At 37.5% G+C, this 11,120-nt stretch overlaps 1 protein-coding gene across 1 annotated transcript; it reads right to left on the bottom strand.

Annotated features, from left to right (window-relative positions):
- Positions 1 to 101: 101 nt before the first annotated feature.
- Positions 102 to 11,104, bottom strand: GTPBP6 (GTP binding protein 6 (putative)). The gene is made up of 10 exons (XM_054813814.1): positions 10,452 to 11,104; positions 8,390 to 8,527; positions 7,885 to 7,955; positions 6,179 to 6,309; positions 5,379 to 5,449; positions 4,765 to 4,923; positions 3,212 to 3,420; positions 1,673 to 1,821; positions 1,223 to 1,375; positions 102 to 783 (listed from the first exon to the last, which is right to left on the bottom strand). Exons 1-10 carry the CDS (start codon positions 10,825 to 10,827, stop codon positions 642 to 644), a joined length of 1,599 nt encoding a protein of 532 aa, XP_054669789.1. The 5' UTR covers positions 10,828 to 11,104; the 3' UTR covers positions 102 to 641.
- Positions 11,105 to 11,120: the final 16 nt, after the last annotated feature.

The raw sequence follows: 11,120 nt of genomic DNA, 5'->3' as shown, positions 1-11,120 counted from the left end.
ACCATGTACCTTGCTGTACCTTAAATGTTTTCTCTTTAAGAACTGACACAGAAGTAGGTACTGTGAATAAATTACTCTAGGCAAGAAAACTGTAGGGGTAAAAGGTGTTCACAGCTAACTTTATTAATTAAACATACAAATCTATGGGTTTTTGCTTCACTGCAGTAAGACGGGGCAGTTACTTTACTTAAATATATATTCAAGCAGAATGCATGAACATACCTGTATTATTTTTACATAGCAAACATTTTGTTCAGTAACTTTAATTTTCCAAGGACCATATGAGACACTTTATAATAAATATTTTATTCTAAAAAATGGGGTAAAAAGCTTTATTTATATAGGACACTTGGTACTTTTCTGAAGGTTAATTCAGATGCCATCCAGTGACTTCCACGTGTTGGAGCTCCACAGCTTACAGCCACCAACATTAAAACTGTGGTGCTGTCCTTGCACCAAGAGCTCAAAGGTCTTACTGCTTCCAAACAGAAGTTTTCTGAAACAGTGGCTATTTCTAAAATGCATCAAAAACATCAACTGGGGAAGAAATACACTCTTCAACACCCAGGCTAACAGGTCATCAACTTCATTTCACATCCTCTTAATGAGATCAGTTTCTCTTCCTACAAAAGGATGCAGTTTCATGGCATAAAAATCTTACTGTTAGGAAAGAGGTGTCTGTATCTGCCAAAAGCAGAATTGCCGATTATCACCTTCACCCTGGCTGTGCCATCTTCAGGCATGACTTCTACTTCCTGAACTGTTGCTTCTTTATAGAGCCAACTGTAGAAGTAAAAGCATATTAGCATCTTAAAGGTATGACACACTGCATAAAATGTGATCTTTGCTCTAGGTCAACATGTTGCAAATAATTCAATGCTTTAAAAGATGAAGTGCTTAACTTTTCATTTGCTACTTGCTGTTTGGAAATAGGCTATATTGTTTTCATAAATCTTTCAGATTTGTGTTTTTACCAGTTGTATGATCTTTCAGGAAGTATGTTTTATTGTACTAACAGAACTCTGTGAAGGACACTTTCAGAAGCAGATTCCAGGGTATCTAATGGGGATACTTCTTCTCAATAGGTCAGAAAACTTTAATAATTATCCCTGTAATTCTTAACACAGATTAAGATCAGTATGATATGATTTGGAAATTAAGACGTGCAAGACTAAGAGTTTCATATTTCTCCAAGTCCTTCTTACAATTCAAAATTATTTACCTTAGCTGAGGTCCCTCTAAGTTGACATTAACTGTCAGAATCTTCTTCCCTGTTACCGTCAAAATTTTTTTCTCTATTTCTTCTTTCAGCTCTTCTAAACCATGTCCATGTAGAGCAGAAATGGCTAAAGCATTTTCCTCAGTGGGTTTATACCTGAAAGGTAACGATTGCTCATGAAGATAAGGCTATGAAAATATTCCAAGCATGGACAATTTAACTGTGTGGCTTTACACTGGCACCTTCCTACAGAGGCTGCTTCTTGTATGACTCAAGTGATTCTTTTGTAATTAAAAAATAATTAATTCTTTTTAAGACCATAGTTACATGTGTAAAAGATTGAGAAACACTATTGAATGTATTCAGAAGTGGGGAAGCTCTTTTCTAGACTAAGAATTATAAAGCTTCCATAAGATAAGAAATGTTTAAGTACACTTAGCATCTCTTGCTTACCTTTCTATCAAATCCACTTTGTTATGAACTTCTACCATTGAGTCCAATAAATGGCTGGGAAGATTAAGATTCTTCAGAACTGACAGAACGGTTGCTTTCTGGAGGATGGTTTCTGGATGAGTAATATCCCTCACATGAACTATCAGATCCTAGCAAGCATCAATATACAAGACAGTTACTTAATGAAACACACCAGTTACCAGGTTGTAGAGGTTTTATACTATTTTTGCATTGCTAATTCATGTAAGATACTTTCCTATCCATTAGATAATACACTGGCAGAGTAACACTGTAAAATGAACTACTAAAACAGTACTAAACCAATGCTGGGTTTTGCACCATGATAGAAGAAAATCTGTAGCAGCTTAGTCTTCCACTTCATAGTGAGTACGAATTGCCTCCAACAATCCTGAAACAAACCCTGTCAATCAGGCTAGTTACAGAATTCAGAATTCAAATAACTACTGATCCAAATTTTCAAAGCCAAGGCTATGTAACAATAAGGGTTCAAAAACAGTGAAGAAAAAGAGTGAACTCTAAAAAGGTTTTAGAAGAGTAATGGCTGAAAAACTGTTTCAAAAACGAGGGAAAAAACCCCACACAACTTGTAATTCTATTCTTACATTCAAAAAGCAGAAGATTATCCTTATCCTTAGTTCCTGAGATACTACTACTGGTGCTTCACTTAGAAAGCTTTATACAAAAGTTATCAGTCTCAAGTACATACATGATCATGTTTGCCATGATAACAACGAAGCAACCAAATTCAATATTTGCATTCAAAATGTTTCGTCATCTTTGCTCAAGATACTGCTTCAAACTTCTGAAAATTAGTGAGAAATAAATTTCTTGCCTTTCATTTAACACTGCACAATAAGAGACAAACAGGATAGCTGCAGCCCACTTTTGAAAGTCCTATTATTACATAGTGATGGTGAAGTCTAATCCTCAGAAGCATTCTGGCACCTAGCTACCACTGAATTTCACTACCTTTGACGATACAGGCTTTTTCTTTAAATGTCTGTGTGTATGCAGCTTTACACTTTGCTGTAACACAGGAAACTAATGAGAAAATGATTGGAAAAGTACATTTGTGTTTATTACCTGCTGCCTGCATCATGTCACAATCACCCACTTGTAGTGCTCTAGGAAACCTTAAGACCAGATCATTCCAGAGGCTTTATTTCATTTTTAACTCAAGAAAGTTAGCCTCAACTTATTTGGATGCACCGTTTAGGTTTTCATATATTTAATCAGCAAAATCTGATTTATCTGGTTTACATATCATGGAGAAGGACACATATACTCCAAATAAGGCCTTTCTGAAATTTATTCATATCTATATGTTCTGCATAATTTCAAGTGTCAGAAAATTGGCTTATGGTAAGTTATTTACCTCATTATCTTAGGAGACTACTATAGTCAGCCAGATACTTCACTAAGAACAGCATGTCAATTAACTTCCCCTTTTTTGAAGGGGTGAGGATTATCTAAAAGGAAATTAATTTGATTTCTCAGTGTTAATAGTCAACTACTTACTGAGTAAGCCACTTCTTCTAACGTAGCTGAAAAGGACTCAACCAGATTATGTGGAAGATCAGTCAGAAACCCAATTGTGTCAACATAAATAACTGACATATGCGAGGGCAGATAGCCAGCATGGGCTGTAATATCCAGAGTGGCAAAAAGCTGATCTCTGGGTTGAAGTCCTGCTTCCCCAGTCAAGGCTTTGATCAAGGTAGTTTTTCCTAATTAAAGAAAAGAAGGACAAGATTTTAATGGCTTGTTTCAAGTAAAAATTTAATTTACAAGGTTCAGGTGAGTTGTATGATTTAACCTCTCTTTTCATATCTATTTCACTAATTTAAATCTAGCCTATGATTAGTTACCTATATGATATCAGGAAATCCAAACATAGTCTTAACTTTTATAACTTGGAATTGGATTTAAGCCCATGTCTGGAAGCTATACTGCAAAATCACAAGATGATCAAAATGGCACTGACCTGCAAAATGACCTACCCACATCTCTTACCTGTAAGACTATCTGAAGAGTACTGCCATGACAGCATTAGGAAACATAGACTTATGCACTCCTCAGTGCTTCTGTTGTCAAATAAAACAACTCAGTATTTACTTGTTAAATCCAACGATAAACAGAACCCTTAATAATATGTAGCTTATTAGGTTTATGTCTTTATTAAGTATTTCTTCATGAACATAATACTAGAGATATTTATTTAACTCAATGAATATTTCACAGAATTTAGTCATTAAAGTGCTCAGTATATACCCTAGTTAAAGTATTTCAATTATGTGTACAAAATTGTAATATATATATTGTTAAATCTTTAGTTTTAAAAGTATGGAAGTGTGACATTTAAGAAAAACATACAGTGTAATCCAAATATTTAAATATAACTGATAACAAAATTAGTGCAAGGTAGATTTGTTTTTATAAAGATGTTGAATAATAACATGAATGTTCTTAAGGTAATGTAACCTGAAAAAAGTGTCTAGTCCAAAGGCTATTTATGCCTTGCAATGAATTCACTTGTGTAAACTATTAAAAAAAAAAATAGAATAAACGCTTTAGCTTTATTTAGATTCTCTTATGAACACATTTCAGAACACTATACATCAATCAATGAAAAGCTACAGTGCCTCTTAAGCACATTTCTCAGATCAACTGCCAACTCTCCTGAATTTTCCTCCTATGCCTCAAGCCTTCCCAGTGATCTAAAACCTGTGTACTTTTCTGTACCCATTCTGATCAAGTAAGAAAGATTCACATAAAGGGACACTAGCAGTACACTCTTCAGCACTATATATAAGTTCTTGGCACAATAGTTGCTAGGTATTTCTCCAAAACGTGTCTTCAAGACTGAAGGAAAAAAAAAAAAAATCTAACTACAACAAGCATCATTTGCTTTCCTAACTATAATCTAATTGACATATATTCCTAACACGATTTAAAAACTAATTAAAATACGAAGCCTATTTGCACAGAAATGAGATTCTGGCTAAAGTTTCTGATTAAAAATTAGACAATGTAAGCTCTTTTGTGTTACAATTTCACGAGTTTTTGCTTACCACAATTAGTATAGCCCATTACTGAGATAATCGGAAACTCGCGTTTTCTGCGCTGAGTTCTAAGTAAAGACCTTTTTCTTCTTAGTTTCTCCAGGGCATTCCTAATTTTAAGCTCTTTTTCTTTCAACATACGAGTCTGTGTCTCCATGAATGTTTCACCTGAGAAATGCAAATGAATAATTGGCAGAATAGTCTACAAGAGAAACAGTAAACCGAGTGATGTCATGCATTGGGAAATCAAGTGAGTTAGCACTAGGGTATATGAAGTTATAAATAAGCAACTAAAACTATGTATTCTTGCCTAAGATAGAGTCAGAGTGATAAGTAATTATTAAAACATATGCTAATCACTCTAGAATAACCATGTACACTTATGATAAACTCCTGTGGCAGCAAATACTCTCCCCATGGCCATTTACTGAGCCAGTACAGACTGAAACTTTATTATTTAAGTTACTTTCCAATAAATTTTTGTATGTTCACTTAATTAGATGCTGAACACAAACAGTTTTTCCTCCCAGCCTCCTCCAAATAAAGTAAGATGCAATTAAATTTGTTTAAAGGCTAAGGAGGAAAAAAAAATCCTCTAATTCATAAGAATATTTAGACTTTACCTGAGCCCATGATGTATCTTGATCCACCTCTCTGCTGATCTAGCTGAGACACCTCATTTTTCAGATTTGACCTGGCAGTGGAGTAACAGTTCATTAGAAGCAATTATCTTTAATCAAGCTATCCTAAAATGCCCAACAAATATGAAGAAGTAGTGATATTCTAATAGTACAAAAAAACCCCACTAAATGAGAGAGCTCTAAATAAAACCTGCTCATGCCAAGAAGGCTGGCGAAAAAAACCCCAGATTTTCCTGGCTCAACTGTGGTTTGAAAAATCATACAACTCCGCAAATTATAATGGCTATTCTGAAATTTCAGAGAGCCAAAGATGCCTCTGATACATCTATGCAACTCACACCAACTTCCATGTACAAATATTTCTATGCCATGTAAGGTACAAATGTGGAAAAATCAGATACAAGTTAATGCCTTTCATCTTCCTTGTTTATAGCTTTCCTTATTAAACCCATCAAAATTATATATGGGATACATATATCCAATTCCTACACATTCTTGCAATCCATCTTCCACATTAGAAAGAACCGGGACCTTTTAATGAGGAGTATATTTTTTAAGATTATCTATTGAACACTTTCTGGTTTTGCCCGCCAGCACTGCAGAAGCTTAAAACAATGACAATAAAGCAAATATTTCTATGCTCTAATCAATCATTCAGTATACTATGCAAGCACTGAAACTGTCATTTTTCTTTCAGTACAGTATTACCATTTTTGTTACTGTAAAGAAATAGTCACTAAAATATATAAATATCAGTATGTGATTTGCACAGTTCAAGGTACCTGAGAAGCGGAATTTCGGCCAACGCTATCTGAAGTTTTGCTTCTGTGGTCCGGGCATTACAACGAAAAATGTGAAGTACAACTGTGTATCTGTCAAAGACCTTCACGCCCCAGGCATCTTCTAGTTCTTTCTTTAGCCATGTAAGACAAAATAACTTACATGTTTTCTATCCCCCACAGTATCAGTTGATCAATTCCTACACAGCACTACCAGTACAGGTGGCTGATGGACACTTGAACTCGGAGGATCTCAGGATTCCATTTCAATGGATGGGTAATGATTATGAACATGCAAAGGCAAAATTTGGTTGACCACGAATAAAGATGAAAAAGAGAGTTTAGAAGGTAGAATTTGATGCTCTAGGCCCATCAAATTCAGCAAGAATCCTTCCATTCCCTGTAAGGGATTCTGACAACAGCTCTTACACAGCATATGTCAGAATCAAGAATTTAAGTGGTTAAGTCCTTGTAAAAAAATAATTATGAATGGTATGGGAAAGTGTAGGGATAACATAAGAAAAGAAAAAAGATTACCAAAATTAAAAAAAAAGGAGGAAAATTATTTGATAACCAGCTTTTCATGAAATACTTAAAAAACCCCAACCAACCAAAAAACAAATTAAAAACTCCACTCTTGCTCTAATTCAGCAAAAGATAAATTCTGCAGTAGTTCCTCTCTGCGACCTCTAAAATCCAGAATGCTTCTGGTTTAAAAATGTTCTCAAACACTTTCTTGAATCAACACTGTTAAATTGCTCTGAAGATCTAGATTTGTGAAAAGATTTTTTATTTTTTTTTTAGCAAATTTAGTACTAACTCATATTATAAATTAGGGAATAAAACCCAGAAAATTGAATTGAAACATTTTCAAGTTCTATTTCATCAATAAATTGAACTGAGATAACTATCTACTAGAGATATTTACCATCTTTGTTCATTTTATGATCAGGGAAAGCATTCAAAACTACTAGCAAAGCATTAGTGTTTGCTTGCAGAGTTTGCATGTACTTTACACCCTGCACGATGCTGTACATGCAAAAAACCTAAAAAGTATTTATTTCAGTTTGCCTAAGCATTTCAAAGAACGTCTATAGTTCATGCACCAGTTGTTTTACTGCCAGTGTGAAAACAAAAAAGAAAGTGAAGCATGCTCCTCCCTTCAATGTAATCTGTCCATTTCAACTATGGTTTCTTTTTAAGGGTTATGAATGAAGGTTTAAATATTTGAAACAAATATAAACTTGCTCTGAATTTACACCTCATACTCAAAATACAATGCAGCATCCACAGAACTACAGGAAAATAAATACACTATCCGTATAAGTGCAGAAATTTGTGCATATAGCTAATCCAAAATGTTGACATTCTTCATAACAAAAGCTGTTTTATCACCTCTGTTTTGTGAAGAAGACCTTGAGTAACTTTTCCAACATTTTAACTGGGGCCAGTGGCAAATGCGAGAGCAGAGTCTACCCTAAATGGCTATTAGGCTGCTGGAAAATTTCATGCACGAGAGCTGGAAACACATATATCAGCGGGACAAATGTAATAGGAATTAAGTTTCCTTTCAACAAAACTCAGTCCAGGTGGCTTCATATTTTACCATTGGCAAATTCAGTCTCATAACCGAACCTACTTCTTGTAACATCAATAGCTTCTGAACAATACTGATGTAAAGAATATGATTTGATATTATGTTGAATTACCTTTGTTAGTGAAGATATTCTTTCCACATTCAAGAAGACAGCTGTCACATGGGGCAATTTTTTAATCTTTTCTAAAAGATGGATAACCATTATAAAATACAGTGTTAAATGTCAATTCTCTTTTTAAAATATACAGAATATAAAACCATTTTGCACTGAGCAGAATGCTCATAAAATATGAAATGGCATCATATTCTTTGTTCACAGAACAGTTGTATTTGCACTAATTTAGTACTATGTCAAGAACAGCCGCCAGTTTCGCTTATGTCAATCATGTAAATGTGCGGATTACGTTGCCTCACACATTTTCAGTGAGCATGGGTTATTTCTATTCTGTGTTGCTTTAGTAACCTTAAAAAAAAATTATTTGAAGTTTGTTTGCAAACCTGCATGATGGATAAACAAAATTCACTCTCTCTTCAGCCTTCATACTTATGCTTAAATAGTTCAGCTGTATAAGTCATCCATTTAGAATAACACAGTCCTGAAAAATCTCAGTCCTTACCTGTCAAAACCTGAAAGTTTCCTTTGCCAAAAATAAACTTCTTGTCAGGATTTTTTGTCGGAATAATTATTTTCTCTGAAACTGTCCAGTTCTGAAGGGTATCTACAAGAGCAACGGCTTCAGCAATCTGTAATTCAGCTTTAGGAATAAAAAAAAAAAAAAAAAAGGGAGAAAAAAGACAAAAGATTATAATACACCATCATAACTTTGCTCAGATTTCCAATAACTACAGTACGTGCATGAACAGGGAAAGACTAAGCTACACTGAAATTCTACTAGGGTATTTAACCTCTAGCACAAGGAGCAAAACATCTTACCTCTAATCAGAGTAATTAATCTTCTAGTTGGATGCAATTGTACTACACAAAGCATCTTTCTGCCAGTACAAATTATTTCTGTGGTTGTTGATTTATAAGAACTTTTAATTTTATATCCAGCAAAGAAACTACCAAGTTTTTTGCCTCCACAACTGAAAGAACTAACTAGCTGGAAAATAAATTGTTATTTTAGATGAACACAAAACCACCTGATTAATTCCTTGATGTTTTGTGGCAATATTTAAAGAATTACTAATATGGCATATCCTGCTGCTAACTACACTGCTACTTATTCATAAAGACCTACACTGATTTATGACTCGCTAAAACCAGCAGATTCTGTATTCTGGTTCATTACTTTTTTTTTTAACGTCTACATAGCAAAACACTGATTTTTGAGGACTTCATGAAATCACAAAGACTACATGGGTATATCAGATCAGTAGATCCAGTTTTCATCTGCCAAATGGGAATAAGATTCTCTTTTCATAACAGATTTATCAAGTTTCTCTAGATAGCAAAACATAATTGATATATTAAATAGGTTACCTTGGTCCAAAAAGTAATATATTTTAAAAGATAACCATGATCCTCTTTCTCCTCATATTGTTAGTGTTCCTTGTAAAATGCACAGATTTCCTGCTGTACCTGTGGTGTTTCAACAATCATTCCAAAGCATTTGTTCAGACTTCAGGCTCTTCATCTGGAGGGCCTAAATAAACGGAAAGGTATCACTGCTATTCTTCTGTATGTCTGGACAGAAAGGTGCCTTTGTATTTTACTTTTTTTTCAGTTGTAATATGGGAATGCATATGTAAATTCTGAAAAGGTTAAAAACTTTCTTCTGCAAAGTGACAATTTGTTATTATTAGCAGCGCTAATAAAACAAAATGAGATTTAGGTTCACTGCATAATAAACTTGAATACAAGAAGTAGTATTTTATATGCGTTAATTTATATATGAAACTAACTTAGAAAATGCTTAATCCTATTACAACTTTGTAATTAGGTACATGTTTGGAGAAACAACATCAAGCCAAGTTCATCATGTATCTTAACCATGCATGATTAATGCTTATGTATTAGCTAGCTACAAGGATTTCTGAAATTTAAGAATAGCAATGCTAATTAAAGTCCTTATAAAGGAATTACTGGAGACTGCATCCCTAAGTAACTGCATAAAAGTACTCCTTTAAGTCCGTGAGACTCTTTCACGTGTCTCTTATGGACAGGAGAGTATTCCTGCTCTTCAGCCAACTTCTGGGCAAGCGTGAGGCCGAAGGACTCCTGCCTACCTGGCCAGGGAGCACGTTGAGGGCTGCAGGCTATTCACGTTTTGCTAACGAGGGGGAAACCCGGCGGTTTCCTTAAGCAACCTGAACACTATGCACCGAGTTGTTTTGCTGTCCAAGACACAAAGTTCGTGATTTACAAGTCAAAGCACCGATCTGCGAATGATCACTGATAACACACTGTATTTTAAAAAGTTATCAAAAGAAAACACCGACTTTTTATCTGTTCCGAGTTTGTATTTCGCTAGTTGACCCAGACATTTCGCGGTTTTACCACTATAACAACAGCTGTACTTCTGACTACCAGCACTAATTCCCTAGATGTATTCCTGCGGGCCGTACACCTCTAGAACAGGGGGAAACTGAGAAGCGACGCGGGCAAGGACAGACGGACAGCGGCGCCGCTGGATCCGCGGGGGAGCCCGGCCCTCCCGCCCCGGCGCAGCCACGCACCCGTGGTGAGCGGCGACTTCTTCGGGCCCCACTTGACAGCCGGGTGCACCACGGCCACTCGCTGCGCGCCGGGCTCCACGGCCAGCGGAGAGGGGCCGAGCAGCTCCTCCAGCTCCGCCTCATCTTCCTCTTCCTCCTCCTCCTCCTCCTCTTCTTCTTCATCCCCGCCGGCGCCCGCCATCCCCTTCCACCGACCTCCCCCGCCCGCCCGCGGTGGCTCTCCCCTGCCCGGCGGCCGCTGGGGAGCCCAGAGGCGAGCGGCGGCGCTGACAAGACGGGCAGGCCACGGCCCGTAGCGGCAGCGAGCCGCGCCGAACGCCGCCGCCACCCGCCGGTAACGGAGCAGGAGCGACTGCGAGAGGCGGCCAGGCCCCATCGCGCGGCCGTTAGCAGCGCCTCACGCCTCACCACCCCCTTCCCCGGGCAAAGCGGCGGGGACGGACCGCTACGAAGCGCGTCCTTCCGCCCTTGCCTCGGCCGCTACGGAAGGCCCACGGCGCGCCGGTGCCGTGGGCCTGCACCTCTCGCCCCGCCCACCTGCGGTGGTAGTGGACCACGTGATGGCGATCCCCGCCTCTGATAGGCCGGGTGGCGCCCAGGGACGGCCGTGATTGACGCCGGGCCGGAGCCGGGGCCCGGGTCGCCGCAGCGAGGGAGGGGGGAGCCAGG

The sequence above is a fragment of the Grus americana genome, chromosome 1, assembly GCF_028858705.1.
Source record: "Grus americana isolate bGruAme1 chromosome 1, bGruAme1.mat, whole genome shotgun sequence".
Classification (NCBI taxonomy): Eukaryota; Metazoa; Chordata; class Aves; order Gruiformes; family Gruidae; genus Grus; species Grus americana.
The sequence above is the reverse complement of the archived record's forward strand: the minus strand, read 5'-3'. Positions and strand labels throughout refer to the sequence as shown.